At 43.3% G+C, this 24,059-nt stretch overlaps 1 protein-coding gene across 10 annotated transcripts in view; it reads right to left on the reverse strand.

Moving 5' to 3' along the window:
- Nucleotides 1-24,059, reverse strand: part of znf536 (zinc finger protein 536) — a 164,775-nt gene that overhangs the window by 40,459 nt on the left and 100,257 nt on the right. For all 10 annotated transcript variants that reach the window (XM_064312513.1, XM_064312507.1, XM_064312510.1 and 7 more), the window contains 2 exons: nt 12,991-13,149; nt 6,294-8,042 (listed from right to left, as the gene is read on the reverse strand). In XM_064312513.1, the coding sequence (XP_064168583.1) occupies nt 6,294-8,042; nt 12,991-13,149 (1,908 nt within the window). The remainder of the gene's footprint in view (nt 1-6,293; nt 8,043-12,990; nt 13,150-24,059) is intronic.

A 24,059-nucleotide genomic window follows, 5' to 3' on the forward strand; every position in this document is an offset into this window, starting at 1 on the left:
CCATCATCGGCCTGGTGTTGTGTGGATCCCTACTCCACCCACAGAAACGCCAAAATATTAACAGTAATTATCAACCTCAAGAAGATCATATTATTTGCAACTAACCATCCTTCTCAAACTGCATGCATTTTATCTCAACGGCCAATGAAAACAGTGGAGAGAAAAAAATTTAAGATTGCACTGTTCTGACGAAACACAGCTATCTCTACTGTCCCTTCCTTCCCTCTGTTTGTCTTTAATTGCTTTCATTTTTTTGTGGGAAATTTGTGGCTGTGATACTTGCTGTACAAGAAATTAAAAACTAGGAGAGGTAAATGTGTGTGTGTGCATGTGTGTGTGTGTGTGCATGTGTGTGTGTGTGTGTCTGCGCGTGTGCGTGTGTGTCTGTGTGTGTGTGTAAGTGGGGGGGGCTCAGTGGAGAAGCTGTTTGAACTGGAAGCGCTTTGGTTTGTTCTCAATGGAGAAAGTAAAAGAACCTAATGCAGACTGTAATCCGGTACATCTGTGAGTTCCCCGAGTCTGGTCTAGGCACCATATGTTTTTAATTATCATAATAGCTTTAAAGAACCTGTACAGAGGGAGCCACACATATGAGCCTTTTATTGCTGTGGTCTGTAATTTAAACAGTTTTACCAGAGAAGCCCGGCTACGGGGAGGCTGACAGGACCAGAAGTATGAGAGCCCTCTGTCTGACCTCTGAGAGCCCGGGTTCAAGTCCCACACAGCGAGGGTGGACATTAAATCTCTCCTTCTTGACAGAGGTAATTGGCCACCGGTGACATGAACACCACTAGAACTAAGTAGACAATCCCAAAAATCTCCCACGAGCATAGACCAGCAGACCAAAGTTGTCAAAGACCGTTGTACTGGGGCTAAAAATACCAGGCAGGCCTGAATACATTTACGTTTTTTTTTTTTTACATGGTTTATGTTCCTGACACAGGCAATCTGTGTTCACTGTTTCAATTTCTTTCTGTTTTTTTCTCTCTCTCCCTCCTCTTTCTCCTCCCATTCTGAGAGCTTGGCATCAGAGGCTCCCGCACGCTGCACGGTGAACATACTGTGCCGCATTTGCGGGGCTTTGTAAATTGATAAATCCGAGGTCCGTGTGGAAAATGTGCACTCTTTTTTTTTTTTTTTTTTCCAGGAAAAATTAAAATGGGCTGCTGCTCTCCTGACAGGCGAACAAACAAACAAACAAACAAGCGGGGAGCTTCCCTGCACTGCCAGCAGGTGGTGTCATGCCCTAATGAAACACCTGCACAAAAGGGGGAGGCTCTTTCACCCAATTTGTGCATGATTTGTGCCCCGGTACACCCCCCCCCCCCTCAAGAAAATATCAGTGCCATTCTCCAATGGCTCTTGGATACATTGGGCTCACGTTGGATACACCTTTAATCTCTGTCTGGCCACGGTGTTTGCCCGCCTCGCCCCCCTCCACTGCCCGTGCCCAACGCGGTGAAGGGCGCGGCTCTGATGTGGACAGCGGCACTGGAATGTTGGGTCTGGGTGGGAAAGGGCGAGCCGGGACCGATCTCCCGCCTTCACGCGGCACGACATGGCAGTCTGCGGACAGCCCCGCTTCACTCACGGGGAAGAGGAGCGAACGCCACGCGACGGGATGGTCTGCCCCTCTTTTTGAGACACCACTCCGTCGCGTGGGCCATAGAGCACGTCCCCCTCCAGCTCACGCCAATCTCAAACGCGTACGAATCTGTGAGCGGAGACGAGCAGCCTAGTTTGGATTCCTGCTGTGTCACTCGCGGATGTCACATTTCAGTCTGCGGCGGTATCCGTGCTACGCCGTTCGGCATAATTCTGGGTTCATTTGTGCAAGCTCTTGAGCAACCAACAAGCCATTTTCACTATGCTAATTCCGCGGGAGCAGATAGAACACGATAAGCGTTTACCTAGCAAACAACAACAAAAGCAGAGCACACAGAGTGCGGCCCCGCGGATGCGGCAGGGGCGCCGAGCGAACGCAAGCGTGCGGGAGGAGCGGGCGATGCAGTCGCGCGCGCTTCTGAGAGGTGCTTCACGCCAAAGGAACGCAGAGCTGCCGGAGAACGCACAGCCCTCGCCGGGCTGCCAGTGTCAGCCATCCGGAGAGAGCCGCACAATGCTGGCACCGCGGGCCTCTCCCGCAGTTCACTTTCCCCACCAACACGTCCCATATTTCCCCCAAAGCTGCAGCGAATGCTTCAGGACCATTACTTGCCAGTTGGGCTCTGGTCGTTGCCACAGAGGTCTCCGGCAATGGGGAGGGGGCTGAGTGCTGCGCAGATGTATCCGAACCAGTGGGCATTGCTACTCATGGAGAAGAGTACACTGTCGACTAGCTACAATACACGTAAACATTTTGTGAAGGCAGTGGACACTTACAGGGTAACTGCACGCAATTGTCAATTAATTCATAAAAATGTAGCATAACAAGGGGATGTTCAAACTCATATTTGAACCAAGCACAGATAAAGGACGTTCTACGTATCGAACCGTGAACGGACTGTGCTATCGGAAACAGGTTTTGTTAGAGTAAGTGGCCGTTTCAGCTGCTGTTGTTCCCACTCTTGACAGGACGCCATTAACTGTATCTGGGGTTAAGCATTGCCTGAATGCAGTCCCCCCCCCGCGCGAGGGCGGAAGCCATCCGAATTACCTCCCCGCCTAAAATACAGTAACTGCCTTCCTGCGACACCGACGGCCTCACCTGTAGGAGGCTGACAATCGCTCTAATGGCCGGCAGAGTCATCAATCCTGACGCAGCCGGCGAATCCCACGCAGCAGCAGAGGAGCTTAAGTGTGTGGCCCCGGCGCAAGGCTCCTCCCCCCTCAGAAGCATGCTAATGAAGTGAGCCACTTTAAAGCAGCGCTCCTCCAGCACAGATGCTCGCTCCGCCAAATTCAGGGGAGAATTTAGATATTAATGATTTATGCTTTATTTGCATACAAACCTAATGCAACCCCACTTCAGATAATCGTATTTCGCCCGTTCTGAATTGAATTTTCGGACTGTGCACGTTCCGCCCCCCATGATGTTCGATAATGCGTTTCGAATGAATCCCTATAGGTGATCCTTCCATAAGGAATTTATGAAATGGAGGATGTAAGTGGACCTGGTTTTTTAGGGAAGAGTCTCAGCTGTGTCTGTATTTATTTTTTAAAGCATAGCCTAGGAGGCCGTGTAATACGTGTGTTCTAAATGCTAATGCTGTGAACTCCTCTTTATTTAGGTGTATCTGAAAATGCTTCATTTGTATGTTGTCTGTAAATTGTATATCTCTTAAATAATAATAATAATAATAAGAACAAAAACAAGAACAACAACAACAACAAATAAAATAATAACACAACAAAAATAATAATAACAATAATAATAATAATAATAATAATGCTTAATCTGTCTGTATATCATATATAAAACCACCTCTACATGTAAAAAAAAATAAAAAAAATAAAAAAATATAGTTGATGACTACTATCTACGATCTACTTTTGCACTTTACAATTCTTTACTCCCATATTGTGTTTTCTACTGCCCAGCTGGCAACATGGAGTATTAAAAAAAAAAAAAAAGATTTTCTTTGTGTGTTCTTGTCATCTCATTGTGAAATAAGATGAAGGAGCTCTTGTCCACAGCGGAGATTACAGAACAATGTGGTAGCGGTCCACTGTGGTAAACTGTTAGAAGTTAATTCACAGCTGGACTTCATAAACTCACTGTATAGTTTCTGCGCTGTGTAACAAATCCAAACGGCTTGTTTTAGAGCACTCTGACTCCATCAAAGTAAATGCTCACGGTGAAAGCAAGACTGCACTCCTACTCGCCACTGACACCTGCATTAATATGCTCCATCTCTCAGGCTTAAGCAGGTTTCTGTGTCAGCCCGTTAAAGGATCTAACTTACCCGTTCTGCACCCTAATACCCTAACTGACTGAATCTAGACCATACATGCTTCTCAAAACCTGGACATTCTGCAAAGCCACGTCTATTTTGATTTGACTAGAGAAGGCGTACAAAAAACCGAAATACTGTGTGATTAAGGAGAACAATCAAATGTGAGTTAGGCGTCTAGCTGTTGAAACAAATCGCATTTGGTCAAGGGTCGCATTAAATTCTACTTTTTTGATATTATAAGTAAAGTGTTGTCTCTGGTATTCCACCATTTTTCTTTAATTACAGTTTCCTTTTTTATGTTTTGGTGGCAGTGTGATTCAAAATAACAACACTGAAGTAAAGCGGCTACTGATAATGTATTTTCTAATTTAATTTACACTAGTTCACTGAAGAGCTTGCCTCTTTGCTTAGAATTCCATTAATTGTTGATTAGCTTTTGACCTCTAGGCAGCAAACAGCTAAATAACAGAAAAATAAGAAGAAAAAAAAAGTCTGAATGGATTTTTTAAATCTTAAATTATTTTGCGTTTATATCAGATGCTTCACGCACGTATGGTTAATAATTAATTCAGTGGCACACATATGCACACGTTCTGTCTACAGTATATATGTGTGGGTGTTCAAAATGGACAATCCTGTAGCTATAGAACCCTTATCCAATTACAGAATTATGTGTTAAAAAAACATAAACAGAACTCATGCAGGGGAATGAGAACTCTATCTAGCACACTGACATGAAAATTTGACTTAATTCATCCTTCCTTCCTGGATGTCCACCCCTTTGGCAATACGATATAGACATTTCATAGTTTGGATGGCTGTATTGCTTTCAAATAATAGTTCAGATACTACATTAATATATAAATTGCATGTACATTTCAGTATTTAACAGACCCTCATATCCAGAGTGGCTTACACAGATAAATTTATGTACAACACATTTATACAACTGGGTATTTACTGAAGTAATTCAGGGTAAGTACCTTGCTGAAGGGTGCAACAGCAGTACCACTCAAACCTTTGAGTTACAAGCTCAATTCCCTAACCATGATACTGTCAAGGCCTAAGGTAGTTTCACTCTTAAATACTACTTTCACAGTGATGCCTGTTGGAGGTACTACTGATTAGTACTGGAATGTGGGGTGTAACTGTAGTTCTTAAATCTGATAAAAGCAATGCATCACTATCCGGAAGTGCTGAACAAGACCACTGGTTTCCTTGAATATATAGGTTTTCGTCTCCAATGTAATAGAACTGAAATGGTGAACTTCTGGCCAAACATCTTATTAAAGAAACCCTAAACTGTAAATCAAGCATAAGCTAAATACGGCAATTCTAGATGTACACGCATATTATTTATTAATGAATATTAATATATTCAGCCTCATAACATCAGCATTATTATGTTTTGTTGACTGAGCATTTCATGCTCATTAAACAAAAAATTCAGGGGATCATGTGATTAAAAGTATTCAGGAGTGATGTCATTGCTCAGTGAAAAGAAAATCTGTTAAAGAGTAGACATTTCCATAAATGCAATCTATGACCCGATCTAATATATTTACTTCAAGTCTGAAATGACCAATGGGAAGCTACAGTTCTATAGTGAAAGGTCATGATGAATATGAATAACTTGACCAAAAAATAAAGTTGCGACCGGATTTTGAAATGAGCGTTCTCATTTAAAATAAATCCAAAAAATTATAGATAATTTTCTTTTAAAACTAGCAATGCTGTGGAAAACAAAACAAATAAAGTGAAGTTTGTATTTTCTCACTTACCTTTGGCTACTGTCCACTCTAGTGCTTTTCTGCGCTGCGCTAGCTATTCTACAGACACTACAATTTGTGGTGTTTTTTTTCAGCTTTCCTTTATCACCAAAACTCAAAAAGAGCTCTCAGAAACATTGGCTCTCAAGGAGCTCCCATAACCTTAACAGAATCATGAAAGATGACAGTTCATTTTTCACAGAGCCATACATCTTTCGGCATTATAAAATAATGGGCTTTCGGGACAAGGCTTTATGAAACCTAAGATAGTTAAATGTGGTGCTTGAGAAGACACGGGGAGCAGAGATCCCGTTCTTCTGGAGACAGGATTATTCGTATCCATCCCTGGAAACTACGGCCGCAGTAATATAAACTAGTAATAAAGATTAATCTGTTGCACCTCACAAGTTGAATAGCTTCAAAACTTGCTTGAAATAAGGTTGAAATAACTTTAAGGCACATTTGTGCTTTGTATGTGCGCATGTACGCGTGTGCACGCACACGACCGTGCGTGTGCGTGTCCGCGTGGGTGTTTGCACGCGTGTCGCGTGGAAAATGTCGGGGGCGATGTGAGCGGACGCGGGGGCTGCGGGATCAAAAGCATGCCGCGCGGGGCACAGTCACTCACCGGGCATGTCTGGTCTCTTGATTCCGCTGGCGTTGTTTGAGCTGTTTCCAAGGCCGTTGAAGGCTGCGAGGTTCTCTGTGCTGTAGGCCCTCAGGACGGACAGCATGTTCATCTGCTGCTCAAGATGGGCCGGTTCCGGTTTCAGCAGCCCCGGGGGGACTCCTTGAGATGAAAGCAGGCTCAGGCCCTGCCACTGCTTCTCCAGGAGCGGGGGCTGAGGGGGCATGCCGGGCCCCAGTATCTGGGAGTCCTTTGTCGCCGGCTCGCTCTGCATCCGCTCACCTCCGCCGCTCCTGCCCTCTTCATCCTCGGCCTCCATCTCCTCTTCTTCCTCCTCGTCCTCCTCCTCCTCCTCCTCCTCCTCCGCCTCCTCCTCCTCCTCGTCCTCATCCTCGTCCGAACCTGGCCTGTCGGCGGCGGGCTCTGTGCTGTGGTCTGCCACCCCACCGTCGCTCTCGGGCGGGTCCGGCTCTTCGGACACTTCCATCTCTCTGCCGGACACCTTGTCGGCCAGCTCGCCGGCGTCTTCTCCCAGCTTCAGGCTGCCCGCGTCGGAGGGCTGGTCCCGCGGCTCGTGCGGTTCTGGGCAGGGGCCGCCGAAGCCCTGCGGCCCCGGGCCCCCGCTGCCAGGGCCGTCGTACATGCCGAACTGCTTGAAGAAGTTGCTCTGAAAGCCGCTGGCGTTGGCGGGGTCCATGTGGTTCGACCAGGCCGCGCTCTTCTGCTCCCCCGCGGCTTCCTTGCCCGTCTCTTGCTGGGTCATCCTGTCCGCGTGCAGGCCTTGCTTGGTGGACAGGCTCTCGCTGCCAGGGTGGAGGGTGGCGGGAGCCAGCCTGGCTTTGCTCGCGGAGGAAGGCTCCCCCATTTGTTCCCTGCTCATGCCTTTCATGTCCAAGATGCCGCTCTCCTTGCGCTTGGCTTTTCCCAGGTGGTTGGCCTGCAAGTGGAGAGCCATCAGTTCGACGGAGGAAGTGGTGAAGGAGCAGAAGAGGCAGCCGTGCCAGGCCACGTTGTCTTGGATGGTGACGGAGGAGCCCGGCAGGGAGGCGGAATCTGGCCTGACGGACAGATCGAGCGGCTCGTACTGGGACTTCTCAGGTTTGCCTTCGGAAGGCTTGGCATCTGCTTTCTCCTCGCCGTTCTCGCCTCGCTTGGCTTTGGCCTCGCCGCTCTCCAGTCCCAAATGCTGCGGCTTGTCCCTCGCTTCCTTGTCCTTCTTCAGGGAGCTGAGGACGAAGCTGTCCATGAAGGCCTGCAGGGAGCCCTGGAAGTTCACCCCGTTGCCCGCCATGCTCTGGTAGGCCCTGCCCAGGTCCGAGAAGCTCGCCGGCCCATCGCCGGACGGTGCATCAGGGCCCTTTAGGCCCTCAGGCTGGCTTTCGGGGGCTGCGCCCAGGCCGTGCCCGTGCCCGTGCCCGTGCCCGTGTCCGTGTCCGTGCCCGTGTCCATGCCCAGGCCGGTCCCGGTCTCTGGACGACAGCATCCCTGGCGGCACCCATTGGTGGGGCATCAGCTGACCGCCTCTGAAGTCCACTCCGCCAGGCATGCCCTTGAAGACCCCACGGAGGACATCGGGTCTGATGAAGACGCCGCCCTTGGCATGCTCGTCCTTGTTTTCGGGGAGGGGGTGTCCAGAGGAGGGTCCCCCACCGTTCTGCCGCTCCCGGTGGTGGCGCTCCAGGTGGTACTTCAGCGAGGCCGACTGCGTGCCCGCGTAGTCGCAGTGCGGGCACCTGTATGGTTTCTCACCTGTCAGGGCAACAGAAACGAAACAGCACAGCCAAAGTCAAATGAGAGCCTGGAGCAACATTTCACGCTCGCTGACAACAGAACAGCACTCAGACTCATTTTTGAGATGTCAACTGAATATGGTTTTCAGCTTAAACCAGCTCTTGCAAAGTAAGTTATCACTCATGTCAACACAATGCAATTCATTCACCATATGGTGCTTTCAGACCAATGAACAGATAATATTTTCAACGGACAGCAAAACTGTCTCGATATTATCTCTGTTTGCATGGGGGGGGTGTGATGCGGGCCTCCTCCTGGCCTTGTTCGCTGTCAGGCTCTACCTTGGCAACGAGGCAGTGATTTCTTGGACATTCTCTATTTGCAGTTTATCTTGGGAAACATAAATCACATCCTACAGAAGCTATATATTCTCTGTGGTATAGAAGTATAACCATTATAAAAAAAAGAGATAATAAAACCCCCAAAATAATACTGACTATGAATGTAAGACACAGATATAAAATGCATAGAGCATACAATAGACCACATAATAACACTCCGTCAATAGCATGTACATAAACAATACATACATATATATATATATATATATATATATATATATATATATATATATATATATATATATATATAATTTTGGTGTAACAAATATCTCTCCCCAGAGGCTGATTTCTGTTATAAAATAGGCCTCAGGGATCTTGTACATATAAAAAGGACAGTACATTTTGTGATTTAAAAATACTCCCCAGTAGCCTATGTATTGACATGAAACGCATCCTGCTAGCAATTACAATAGGCGTATAATTAAAGCCAGCTGTATAATCAATAAAAAATAAACAAAAAGGCTAAGCCTTTTTTAAAATGTATGAAAGTACCCTAAATAAATGTTCTAGTTGGGGCTACAGCTGGGTAGAAGATGGGAACAGAATCTAAAATTAAAGGATGTTTGTCAAGTATTGTGTGTATATATAGCTATAAAACGTGTTTAGATTATACACATGGAAACCATTTTTTAAACTGAAAAAATGTTGCATTGTTACGCAAGACTGAATTGAATGATTTAAGTCTTGCTCTGCAGTAAATCATGGATATAATTAGCAAATGGCATACTGCTCAAGTAATTTATCATTATTTGGAGGGCACCATTCCAGAAAAGATTCAAAGATCTGCAGACCTACTGCATTGTTCCTAAATAAAGGTCTACAAATATAAATTCAATATCATAATAATACCAGCCAAACCAGTCGGGAGAACACTTTTGCACAGGAATGCATATTGAACTGGTATTTAAAATAAAACATGCAAGATGAGTTTTTAACCCAATAAGGGCTTAGCCCCCAGGTGGGAAATGAGGCGCTGGTTGATTAAATAAGGAAACCTCTCTCCAAATGATCATCTCCAATTCCTTTAATAAGACAAAATGTTCTTTTGGCAACAATCAAAACATAAAATAAAAGAAAATAAAATAAAATAGTGAAAGAAAATAAGAGAGATCGGCTTTTGTGGGATTGGTAATAATCAGATGCTTGGATGAGAAGCCACGCAAACACACACACACACACATACACGCACACACACACAAGCTACACATCTTGGGGGTGCAGATGGGTTGAAATATTATATATAAATCCCAGCACAATCTAAACAAACCTTGAAGAGTAATCAATATCTATATTGCTGGGAGTGTGCGGCGTGCGGTTTGTGGACCATTTGGGCCCAGTAAGACATCTGCTCCATCATGCGTCAGGGCCACGCGTGACATCTGGGGAATTTACTGTATTCTGCCTTGCAACATTACACACAATTTACTGTTAAAGGTCATTATGCACCCGTTAATCCACTTTTAATTGATATTCGAACAAACAGGAGAACCTCAGAGAAACTTAATGGACTGTTGAAGCACCAAGGTAGAGAAGTGCTTATTTTTCATTGTTAACAAAAGTTTGACAAAACTTTTTTTCTTTTACATTATTTTTTTTTTCTGTTACTTCTTCACATTTTACATTTCTTGACATAACGAAAGGGGAGGGGGGAGTTAAATGAGCATTAATGGACAATATAAATAAACTCTAAGTAATTTATTCTCCTTAAGAATTACATATCATGTGAGCATCTGGTTCTGAGTGGCAAATGGAAAAAAAGGTTCCAAAATAAAAAGCATCCTAGCATTTCTCAGCATCCTAAGAATTCAGTTTTTCATTATATTTAATTTTTAACCACTAGTCCACTGCCTAATATCAAGTATTGTTGCTGTTCCTTCATGAAGTAGTCCAGTTTAAACACTTTCATTTGGATTCTTGTAATGTGTTACTGCATCGTAGAAACCGCTCAGAATAAACACTGAGGCACACCAAGAATGCAGTGAGAACAGTTAATAGATACGGCAAAATTTATGATTCATTTCCACTCGACTTTATACACTCAAGGAAGAACCAAGTTTGTAAACCATTCGGAAGTCATAGAGAGATAAAGCTGGAAGTTTTTCTTTCCTCTTTCAAAAGCTTATTGACTGTGCTGAAGCCGCAACTGGTCAGGAACTGCTGAAGAGCCAACTTCATCTATCAGATTTACAACTGATCAGAGCTCCTGTTCTCCTAAGCTGGGGAGTGGCTGTTTGTGTAGTTTGGCTAATGTAACCTTATAAAAACTGTCGCAGTAAAAGGATCATACAAGTACGCATCAAATCGCACGTGCCCCCCTTTGTGGAGGTTGGGAAAAACTTTCAAATGATTTTGTAAAAGTTACACACGCACACCGCAGAGTGAAGAGTTTTTTTTTTTTTTTAAACACAGCTGCTTACTGCTAAATACAGCCTTGTCCAGAAGGGGACAATCTGTGTCTCTAATTGCTGTCACTGAAGCCTAGATTCATTATGTGACTTTCCCATTAAAATGTGAGCATTAATTTGTATAATGAAATATCACCCACTGCAGTGTTCATTAACTGTGCCCCACACTGTATACTGCACATTGTTAGCTACCTAGAAACTGTAGTTAATTTCACTAATGGATATTTTCCCACTCAGTGTTCGAGAGGAAATTAATACTGTAACATTAGCTCTTTAACTTTTGGAGAAATTTAAATTCACTTCATTCCTTTCAACAAAATGTTAGCGAGTCATTAATCTAGTATTTTTATTTTACAATAGAGGCCTGTTTTGTAAGCAATATGATTGTAGTTTTCTAAGAGGTTTGAGATACATCACACTTTATTTCAATTACATTTTTTTTTTCAAGGAAGTAAATCTGACTAAGGTGTTCCCATATCACACACATGAGAGAGGCAATTATGATCCAATCTTGCGGAGGGCTACCATCTAGTTTCAAGGCACCTAGAGTGTTTGGGAGCCACTGCATAATGTATAGTACATGTCATTTATGCTACGTGAAATTTAGTTTTCACATTCTAACTGTGGCAAGTCTTATTAGAAAGTAAGGGCTGCAGTGTGGCTTTGTCCTCTTGGTAGAATATGGCCCTTAATGGCCCCTTACTGTATAGTACCAACCTCAAGCAGGTATAATTCCTATTCAAATCATTAGGAAACATTTTCGCCTTAAAGAGTCACTGCTTGTTGCCCTTCCCCTATACGTATGTAGTGAGAGAAGCAGTGATGCTAAGGCATCGCAGCCCAGCTCCTGTTGACATGAGCATTCTGTGTCAGCAAAAAAAATCCTAATTATTTCAGTGTAGTGCAAGCCTCTATGACACTCCTGTATTAATTCCCTTTCAAAGCAGAGGTATGTGCTCATTACTTAGAGGGCAGAGGCTGTTTGGGTGGTCCACTTGTTCAGAGCAGGCAAAAAAAAAACAAAAAAAATGGAAATGATTTCCAAGCAACAGGAGATCTTGAGTTTTGAGCTTCGGAAATAGTCAGATATACATGCAAAGTCATTTACGCTGCTTGGGATTTTTAAAAAGTCTACACTAAAGATTTTTCAAATGCCAAAGGCTGGCTATTAAACCTTCCTTTTGAGAACACATTCAGAAACAGCTGCTGATAAATATATCACATTTTTAAGAGACCAACAATCCCCCAAGGGACTACAATATTCATTTTCACATTTTATCCATCCGGCAGCCAAACTAGAGGTCTTACAGGACAGACTGAACTGCAAACATAAAAATAAGGTTAAGGTATCCCTAATTTAAATAGATGGTACGCAAGAACTGCTTCCTGATTTACATCTTCAGTAAAGCCGTGCTGTTTTTGATAATACACTGCATTTATATTCTGCAGCAGACTCCAGATACTGTCAATCACTCTCTGTTCCTCGCTGGTTCGAGGAAAGCCAGCCCCTTTTTAAGTAGTTTAACAGTTAGTTTGTGTACCAGAGCATTCAAATCAATTGACAGGATTACAGTTTCAGAGTACTCTACGTAAATGGTGACAATATGGGTTTACTGTGGAGAATCACTGTAGTTGTCCTAACCCAAGGTGGCTTGCGTTTCCTTGTTTCAAAATGAGTGCATTTTACAGTACACTGGTTCAACGGCAGTGTCCCAGTGGGATTTGAACTCGGAACCCTTGAGCTAAATAAATTCTAGCAAAAAAGGAGACGTTGCAATAAAGTTAATTTTAGGTGTGTTGCACATCTATGTGAATAATGTACTGGGCAGACGTCCTTATCCAGGGCACTCTCCCAGTGTTCACTCAGCACTGGCGTGTCCGGATGTTTACTGGGGGCGTTTGGAGCAGCTTTCATGGATTCAGCAGTGTCCACATCATTACTCTGCCCCGGCACACCCTCAACCTTGCAGCAAGGCAGGGGGAGACGCAACATGGCTATTGCGGGGGACAGTGTGCGGGGAACCAGAAACAGGGCCGAGAAAGGATTAGCCCAGGGAAGGGGGAGGGGTTTCCTTTTCTAGTAGCGTAACCACTCCACGCCCCATAAATAATCCTCCACACACCATACTCGAGGCCCAACATGGCCAGACTGTGGCATACCTGTATGGATCCTCAGGTGGACCTTGAGGTGGTGAGATGTTCTGAAGGTCTTTCCGCAGTAAGGGCAGTCCTTCATGGCGGAGCCCAGGGCCCTGTCTCGGTGCTGGGAGGTGGGCGGCTGGACCCCGGCCGACGGCTTTCCGGCTTCATCCCCGGCGTCTGCAACGACACAGGGCACGCACGGTCAGAGCCGCCACCACCACCACGGACCTCGGGGAGGGTCCTCGACATCGCGCGTCGGGGAAGCGTTCCTTTCTTTCCCTCTATTTTCTTCCTCCCTCCGAATCTGCTAACGCTACACAAAGTCAAACACATCAATGGGACTGCACAGCTATTTCTCCCACCCATTTTCGACCTGACAGAATGCTGACAGCCCGTAAGCTTTCAGGTCTCCTTTTCATATCGCCCCAGTCCTCCCCCCTGTACTCTCTTCATCTTTTATCCTCACTATCATCGTCTTCGGGTAGCATATGGTGAATTGTACTGAAATGAACAATACAAGAAAAGAAATGGCTGTCTCAGCAGAGGCCGAGCGTGCTGTAGGGCCCTGACTTTGATAGGTGACGTTTCCTCCGCCGGCGAGATGAAAAGGCGATGACTTGAGGCCCCGCCCACTCTGAACTGTTACTCATTCAGACGTGTGACAAGTCCAACAAACTTGCATCTGGAATTAGTCAATTAACCCATGTAAGGAATATGCCAACTGAAAGAGATCGTGCACAAAACATTTTTTTGTTCTTTTTTTTCCGTGGCAATGCCAGTACAAGAAGATTTTCTTAAAGCAAAGTATTCCACTTGTAGTATTCACAGGTTCATGTTATACCATATGCAAACTAGGAGTGATCTTATAAATCGCAGAACTGACAGCACAGAAACCAGAATAACTGTCTTGTTTGAAATGTCCCCCTCAATGCGCTAAACAGAGTGTTATGGCGTGAAGAATTTGTTGAAATTGTACAAGCCTACAGTATGAAGAAAGTATGTGTGCCACCCCTCCTTACCCACCCCCGGCCAGGCCAGTAAAACAGTAACTGGCCCTCATCCACTGCTTGTGTTGCCAGTCAGTCAGCACATGACCCACGACAACACAAATAAGGTTAAAAATGTTATTTTTCTAAGGCACATGATATGGTATGTGGGGGGGAGACACTTCTGAATCAAGCAACCCACTCAAGCAACTATTTTACAGACTCATAAGCTTCTCTTCCAGTAATCTCCCCCACTCTCTTTCTCTCGCTCTCTCTCATAAAAGAACAAAATTAAGATTTAAGAAGCAAAGAAAAAAAAACACAATCAGCATCTGCATATTAATTGTTGTGACTGAGCTGATTCTCGTGATCTTTATGATCTAATACTTCATCTCTCACCCTGGTTCACTTTGTATAGTCTCTCACATGTACCTACTTCATTATAGCCTCTCATACTCCCCTACCCCACTCTGTGTACCCTCTCATACTCCCCTACCCCACTCTGTGTACCCTCTCATACTCCCCTACCCCACTCTGTATACTCTCTCATACTCCCCTACCCACTTGGTACCTCTCATACTCCCCTACCCCACTCTGTATACCCTCTCATACTCCCCTACCCCACTCTGTGTACCCTCTCATACTCCCCTACCCCACTCTGTATACCCTCTCATACTCCCCTACCCCACTCTGTATACCGTCTCATACCCCCCTACCGCACTGTGTATACCCTCTCATACTCCCCTACCCCACTCTGTATACCATCTCATACTCCCCTACCGCACTCAGTATACCCCTCATACTCCCCTACTCCACTCTGTATATCGTCTCATACTCCCCTACCGCACTCTGTATACCCTCTCATACTCCCCTACCGCACTGTGTATACCCTCTCATACTCCCCTACCCCACTATGTATACTATCTCATACTCCCCTACCCCACTATGTATACCCTCTCATACTCCCCTACCCCACTATGTATACCATCTCATACCCCCCTACCCCACTATGTATACTATCTCATACTCCCCTACCGCACTCTGCTCCTCTACCGCACTGTGTATACCCTCTCATACTCCCCTACCGCACTCTGTATACCCTCTCGTACTCCTCTACCGCACTGTGTATACCCTCTCATACTCCCCTACTCCACTCTGTGTACCTTCTCATACTCCCCTACCCCACTATGTATACCTTCTCATACTCCCCTACCCCACTATGTATACTATCTCATACTCCCCTACCGCACTCCGTATATCCTCTCATACTCACCTACCCCACTCTGTATACCCTCTCATACTCCCCTACCCCACTCTGTATACCCTCTCATACTCCCCTATCCCACTCTGTATACCGACTCATACCCCCTACCACACTCTGTATACCTCTCATACTCCCCTACCCCACTATGTATATCCTCTCATACTCCCCTACCCCACTCTGTATACCCTCATACTCCCCTACCCCACTCTGTATACCCTCTCATACTCCCCTACCCCATCTGATACCCTCATACTCCCTACCCACTAGTATACATCTCATACCCCTACGCACTCGTATTCCTCTCATACTCACCTACCCCACTCTGTATACCCTCTCATACTCCCCTACCCCACTCTGTATACCCTCTCATACTCCCCTATCCCACTCTGTATACCCTCATACTCCCCTACCCCACTCTGCATACCCACTCAGACACCCCATACTACACTCCACATTACCTCAACACACCCCTACAACACCCTAAAATACCCTCAAACACACCCTTTTTCACTCTGATACCTGTTCCTACACTCTCCATAACCCACACTGAGCCTGGGGTTCAGTGTTCCCAACACTCTCCATAACCCACACTGAGCCTGGGGTTCAATGTTCCCAACACTCTCAATAACCCACACTGAGCCTGGGGTTCAGTGTTCCCAACACTCTCCATAACCCACACTGAGCCTGGGGTTCAGTGTTCCCAACACTCTCCATAACCCACACTGAGCCTGGGGTTCAGTGTTCCCAACACTCTCCATAACCCACACTGAGCCTGGGGTTCAGTGTTCCCAACACTCTCCATAACCCACACTGAGCCTGGGGTTCAGTGTTCCCAACACTCTCCATAACCCACACTGAGCCTGGGGTTCAGTGTTCCCAACACTCTCCATAATCACACTGAGCCTGGGGTTCAGTGTCCCAACACTCTCCATAACCCACACTGAGCCTGGGGTTCAGTGTTCCCAACACTCTCCATAACCCACACTGAGCCTGGGGTTCAGTGTTCCCAACACTCTCCAAACCCACATGAGCGGGGTTCAGTGTTCCCAACACTTCCCTAACCACACTGAGCCTGGGGTTCAGTGTTCCCAACACTCTCCATAACCCACACTGAGCCTGGGGTTCAGTGTTCCCACACCCTAACCACATGAGCCTGGGGTCGGTTCCAACTCTCCATAACCCACACTGAGCCTGGGGTTCAGTGTTCCCAACACTCTCCATAACCCACACTGAGCCTGGGGTTCAGTGTTCCCAACACTCTCCATAACCCACACTGAGCCTGGGGTTCAGTGTTCCCAACACTCTCCATAACCCACACTGAGCCTGGGTTTAGTGTTCCACACTCTCCATAACCCACACTGAGCCTGGGGTTCAGTGTTCCCAACACTCTCCATAACCCACACTGAGCCTGGGGTTCAGCGTTCCCAACATCTCCAAACCACACTGAGCCTGGGTCAGTGTTCCACACTTCCAAACCCACATGAGCTGGGGTTCAGAGTTCGCTGCCCCTCCGATGTGCCTTAACCAACTGGCTGATGCCCTCTGTTACATCACAGAGATAGCACGGATCCCGTGCGATTGTGGGCCCAACCCTCCAAACACCCACACCCTCGTGCCGTACAGTGTTCTTTTCCTTTAGAGATTGGCAGGAGAGTCAGAGCTGGTGACGGCCTGCCTGCATCTCTGCCTTTAATCAGCTGACTGATCCGGGGCTTTTAATGTGGCCGTTCCAATTACTGTAAAAGTCATCCTGTACCATATAACCACAAATATTGACAGTTTATTGCACAACACATTTATGACATTTGAAGGTCACCCCGCACATTATACATTGTCTTTTCCAGAAGTGTCTGGGATGGAGAGACGCACAACATCCCTGCAACTATAACTATTCTCTGTTTTTTATAATTTATTTAATTTATAGAAAAAAAAGAAGAAGAATCTATGAGGCACGCAGCATTTAAATAATTGTCACCAGCAGCTGGGCACTTGTAAAAGCCTGAAACTATAACTCTTATTGCTCTCCTTCATAAATGTTTATAAAATGGCACCATATACTGGTATACAGCCAGTGCTTTACTTTCAGGTTTTATGGCTTACATGGCAAACTGTTCAAGGAATAGGTGAACATATCCTGGTATATGTAAGGGTATAATCGGTTTGAGATTTTGGCTTATTTTATTTTGTCAACAATATTTCATTTTTCCATTAGAAGTGTTTTATGATTAAAGAGGAAAATGCATTGAATCTCCCGCAATAATGTACAAAATATTAGATGCTACTACTGCTACTACTACTATAACTACTACTACTAATAATAATTATAATAATAATAAGAAAAAGAAGAAGAAGAAGAATCATAATAATGTGGTTCAGGCAGCCTAACTTCTGTTTAATAATACATGATAAAAAATATCAAAGAATATAATTGGCATCATATCTATAAATGATTTATCACTTTTCAATTTCAGGCACAATAAACATGGTTAGTCTCATCTCCTGCTCTTTTATGGCCTTACCCAAATGTAGTGTAACATTACAGAAGGAAGAATGAAGATGAAATTGTAGTAAAGTCATACAAGCCATCTGGGAGGAGGATAAACATCAGTCACCCTGGCGACTGTCTGGAACAGTACCGTCGTGTCAAGGAGAGCAGAGCTGGTGTGACACAATACACACATCTGAGGACCCACCCAAAAACAAGCATACCTGTGTGTATGTGTGCGCGTGTGTGTGCCTGTGCGTGTGTGTGTGCGCGTGTGTGTGTGTATGTATATTGACGTGTGTCTGCTTGTGCGTACATTTATGTGCGCATTTAACTGAGTGTGTATGCGTGTGTGCACGTGCATGCATATGTATTCACAAGTGTGTGTGTGCATGCATGTGTAAGCATGTGTGTGTGTGTGTTTGTGTGTGTGTGTGTGCGTGCGTCTTCTTGTGTGTGTCTCCTAAGAGACAGACGAGAGTGAGAGGGATCCTCTCCAGACAGACCACACCCTATTCCCATTAATGGCTGAAGGAAAAAAAAATAACAAAGAAACACAACAACAAGCAAAAAAAAAAAAAAAAAAAGGCCTCTCCCTTAATGGTGCCCTTGCAATCACACTTCCGAGCTAAATTGTTCTGTGGTTTTGATTACTGTGATATCACACACAGGGAATAAAAAAAATAATCATAAAACACAAGATGTTTCCATTATTATAATGCATCACGTGCTCTGACAAGCGACTGGCCTCTCCGTGCAGAAAGAAGAAAATGTGAAAGAAATGTTTGGTTTAAAAAAAGAAAAGAAAGTAAAATGTGATGACATCATTTGAAAGGCATTAGCTTTTAAAAATGCACCCTGAGGGAATTCATTTCCTTACTCCGGAGCAACATAACACCATCCGGCTGATGCGCTGTTCTCTTTTTTATTTGGACGGGTGCCATCTTTGTGAACGCCTGGTTCATGCAAGTTAATCAATTTGAGGTTTAGTTACACTGCTGAGGCTAGCATTCTACGGACTGCTAGAAAGTAATTTGAACTTGCAGAATTTATTAACCAAACACCAATTATCATTAAACACCATTGCATTATCCCTGCTTTTACTACCTGACAAGAACTGCTTAATGAAATTTTAGATTAAAGTTATTTAGTGGTTGATTTATTGTACAGAACTCCTGGTACAGCCCTGTGTACAGATGCTGGTAGATGCACTTTTTTTTTTTTTTTTTTTTTTAAAGAAAGGCATACACAAGAGACCCGGAACCCTCTATGGTATCACGGCAACCAATGCAGCCAAGAGGAAACATTTAAATCTCTCTCACTCCCTTTTTTTAAATGAGCACCATGTATAATACTAGGACTTGGGCAGGGGGTGACTATGACCTGTGTGGCAAAAAAAATAAAAAATAAATAAAAATAGAAAATAAAAACCCTGTTTACTGCATAATGCTTGCAAGATGAAACAGCCACAAAATGTGTTAGATATAAGGCTTGTGAGTAAACAGGGGCACCAGATGTTCTTTGATGTTAATAATGGCATTTATTATTAATATTAATTAGACTGCATTCAGCAATACATTTGGGCCATTTCCAAGTCAATTAAGCAAAATGGCATTCGGGAGATGTTGAGAACGACATTTTAAGGCAGGTGTTCGGCGGTCCCCTAATAAAACATTTTCACAGCTACTGAAAAACAACCATTTCAAGCTGAATTTTCCTTTGTCTGCAGTGAAGCTATGTTATCTTGCTCCAAGCATTGCTGAAATGTTCATAATGCTTTTTTATTTATTTATTGAGGTTTAAAAAGAGAAATAAAAAAAGGATTGCTCTATATTTCATTTATTGTGTTTAAATTGGACATGATAAAAGATCTGCATTTTCATGTCAGCACACACAGTGGTTTAAAAAAGATGCACTTTGCTATATGTATGGATGAAGGACAATTTATGTCATTTGTACACAGGTATACAGGCACAACAAAAAAAGATATGTATATATGTGTGTGTGTGTGTGTGTGTGTGTGTATAGAAATCAAACGACATTCATGATTCACAAGGCAAAAATGAAATGCAAAATAATATTCAGCACTAAATACTAGTCTTTGCATTCTCCATTAAAAAATAAATAAGAAATAAAAAATGTAATTCCACACATACAATGAGCACATGCGGTTGCAAAACAGAGGGTATATGTGTGTTCTCTGTGCCCTTTTTCCCTCTATCATGTAAAAATCTAGACCTTGAAAGGGTTGTTGCACCTCCAGTGAGCTCCAATTTGGCACAAGTTTTTTTAAGCTCTGCAACACACAGCCCCATACAATGGTACATTAACAATCTGTGCATTCATTTATCAGCGGGCGCGTTTTGGACTGTGTATTTATGGCACGGTGCACTTTTCATAGCTGAAAATTAATGAACATACCTCTCCTTGCAACAAACATGCACCTGTGCTGCGCAGATAGTAATCAGAAACATTCATTTTTATTAGCACGGCCGCGAGTAAAACTGCTATTATACAACAAAAAAACAAAAAGAGAGAGATGCTTTTTTTCTGCCTGTTTATAACGTGGAAGGATTGCACACAGGTTTTATTTTTTATTTTTTTGAACTGAAATCAGTTTTCAAATTTATTAAACATGTTAGTTTAATGAAGAGGGCAGCAGAAAAATAAGAGGAATTAGCTTTGTTTTCGTGCATTATTATTATTATTATTATTATTATTATTATTATTATTATTATTATTAATAATAATTTTCCTGCCAAGACAATCTGTACCAGACTTCTAAGCCCACTACCTCCACCAACGCCATTCAGTTACACTATGCCATTCATTAAAAGCATTAAACAATGTATTAGGCGTAAATAAAACATTAACCTCAGCTCTACTCTAAGGCTCAGTGTGCGCACCATAGGTCATCCATTTACCACAAATCTATGGCATGCATTTTTATTGATGCATATGGTCTCGCAAAACAAAAGGCGACGGGACCGTTTTGCTCTCAGTCGTGCAGAGAATACCCTGGTGTATAATTGCGAAAGATGGCGCAGCCAAACAGTCGATGTATAAATGATGATAACAACAATGGACGCTCTCCTCCTTCTTCAGCAAATGACAGAAGGAGCACCTCACTGTCTTTAAAGAGACTGGCTCTGCTGAGCTCCCCAGTCAGGAATGGTGCCATAAGTTTGCTGGCACCGGTCCATCTTTGTTTTCTTTGTGAAATCTGTTTCAAGCTTCAAAGATGTTACAAAGGAAAAAAAAGAGGCTAAAGAAGCACTGAGGTCTCACTAACTTTATTATTCTGCCACCTGATCACAGTTATGAGTAAAAGAAAAGGCTGTGACTTGGGTGATAATGCCAGGGCTCCTCTGTCTCAGGCAGACAGGGTGGGCAATGTGCTTCCATTGGGCCGTTCTACAGGGAGTTTGGATCTCTAGGATGTAAAGTTTAGGGGTGTTATTTGGTAAATATTAATCATGTCCCCTGTTCGGAAGAGATTGACTGCTCATCATCAGAGAGAGCTGGGAAATCTGCGAAGGAATATTGTGTTCTGTTGATTCAAATTAGAGAGAGAGAAAGAGAGCAAAACAGAAAGAGAGAAAAAGAAAGAGAGAGTATAATATACTAAATCATACATATGTCAAGTAATCATCGCCAAATATCCAAAAATATATGCTTATCTTACAGCCAACTTATATGAGAGGCTGTGCCTTTAATACGCATTATGATAGAAAAAAAATCTCAAGGCTAACATTGATTTCCTATTTCTTACGAGAACAAGGTAAACTAAAGGGGCCCTACAACCTGTAAAACAAATTTAAGATTGTGATGCTTAGATGCATAGCACGCAGGCAACATCATTATTCCTGCCGTCGTCATTATGCTGATATTAATAACAATAATACAAATGTAATTGTACATAATAAGGTAAGTCATTAGCATGAGGAGACACACTTGCAATTCTCCCTCAATCAATATCTCAATTACAAAAATGTGCAATGAATAAAGACTTTTTGAATATATGGACAATCAATATTAAATAAGAGAAGGTTATTCAAGCCGCCTACATTCACTTGGGTTACATTATTTGGTTTTTCCTGAATTGGTCGAAAATAAAATAAATATATTTTTTTAAAAAGCTGCCCAAAAAGCTCTTTCCTCTCGTTCTTTCTTGAACATTGTTTTTGGGAGAAGAAAAGTAAAGATCTAAGGCTAGATATTTAATGTCTGAGCAGTTCAATCAGGATGTATTAAAAGCTGTGATTTGTGAAGTGGCTTTAAATACAGGTCCTCACCAGTCCTCACTCATTGCCCCTGTTTTCCTTGCTTAGCTACCCTTAGAGCTAAATAATACACAGAAAAACAACCCTGCAGTATTGTGATATTAACATCATAAAATGCTCTTTGCTTGGAAATGAAAGAAAATCAATAAAATTGTTTAAAAAAAAATTGTTACTCTCACTTCCCCCACACCCCACCCCTTTCCCCACTTCACACTTCTAGGTTTACAACGCAGATGGGAAGGATTTCACCCCATATACATATTCCTATTAAAAAGCACGCTCCACTCCACTCCCACAATGTTAATTTGTTATGAAGGTCATTGACAGAGAATAATAATCACCATTGGGGATCTAACAATTTGCCATTTCAGAACATTGCTACGCTGATGACTCAACTATTAATAGACTCCTTCTTATATGACTAAAAACTATTCTGCTATTTTCTCAAAAAAAAAACCCTTATGTCTTCTTCTTGGTGTCACATCTTTTATCTGAAGAAGATATCTGACATTTGGTGCAAATTAATGTGAACCTAAACCCCAAAGAAATTTCCATCATGACTGGATATTGGAAAATTAAATAATAATGTTTCAGCTAGAAGGGTGAATAACTTTCTTTTTTCTACTTCTTTTAATGACACTGCTTTCAGACAACGCCTCCAATGAGCTAACATTCCAGCAATAACTAGGATTCTACTGTAAAGATCCAACACACCAAAAATGTTTACAACTAAACAATACCAGTTTACTTAAAACTAATTTACTCTGAGCCACAGCCTTGCTGTGGCATTCAAACATATGTGTCTGTTTTTGTCAGTGAACAAAATAATTCAAGCTTAAGCTATTTTTATCTGGCTTTAAGCGTTTGTTCTTTTAAGTGATCAGCATTTATAGAATCACAAATGGAAGTTTGAGTCCTTTATCTACAGAGGCTCAAAATCTCAGTACTAATTACAAATTAATCTGGATCTGTACATCTGCAATATGAGGGCAATAATTTGTAACGCTAGGCACTATCTTATATACTTATAAATACCCAAGCATACGGAGCAGGCAAAAAGCAAGAACTAATGAAGATGCACTGTTCTATCTATATACACTGTACTACACTAATATCAAGGTTAAGGATTGCGATTATTAATAATTTATAATTAACTTCCTAAAATGAGTATTCCAAGTTTGTCTTCAATATACCAGGCCTTGGATACAGGGTGCTGTTAAGGAGAAGCTCATTCATGTTGTCTGTCAAGTAGTTTATCCTGCTACAAAGGGGGGCCACCATATAGTATACAACATATACACAGGCATTTTAAGTACACAGAATGGAAACTACCAGGTTTGTCAGTAAGTGTCAGAATTCTATCCAGGCAAATCTTTGTAGCCTGATAAGATTTAACAGTAGGGGTTCAACCCAGTCTAGCCTTGCAGTGTTGCATATGTCAGAGAATAATGTGTTCTGCTAAACTTGTATATTCCACAAACAGCATGACACTGCAGCTATCGTTGTCATATATTTAGTACAAATGTGGGCATTTCTGGAACTACGAGCAAAATAAAATTGCATGTTTCCCTACCGCATGAAGCTCAGTATCTAATAAATGTCACCCATTTCAATGGTACAGTAAGTGAGTAATCAACACATTGGGCTGAACCTCAGACAGGAAAAGGTGGCCTGGTGATTCTTCGCATCCCCGCAAATTTAAATTTGTTAGCTCCCACTGACAGTGTCGCCAGGCTGAGGTCTGATTGGCTAAGCTGCTGTTTGTGTGTGATCCCCAACTCATGGAGCAGTGCGGTACACTAACCCCCCACCCCCACCCCATGGCCCCCTACACCCTGGCAGGATGACTGTGGGTACCTTGACTGGCGTTAACTGCTTGTGGCATGAGAGGAGGAAATAGATCATTAAATGGAATTAGCTGAGCCACCCTCATAGGAACCCAGTGCTGTTTTCAATCAGATCGTTTCCTTTTAAAGGAACCAGAATCTCTGCACATTACCGCCATTAAATTGGACTTTAGTTACATACCCTGTTTCTGTGGTAGTGTTTAAATCTCCTTTATCCCTATA

Source organism: Anguilla rostrata, chromosome 16 (genome assembly GCF_018555375.3).
Source record: "Anguilla rostrata isolate EN2019 chromosome 16, ASM1855537v3, whole genome shotgun sequence".
Classification (NCBI taxonomy): domain Eukaryota; kingdom Metazoa; phylum Chordata; class Actinopteri; order Anguilliformes; family Anguillidae; genus Anguilla; species Anguilla rostrata.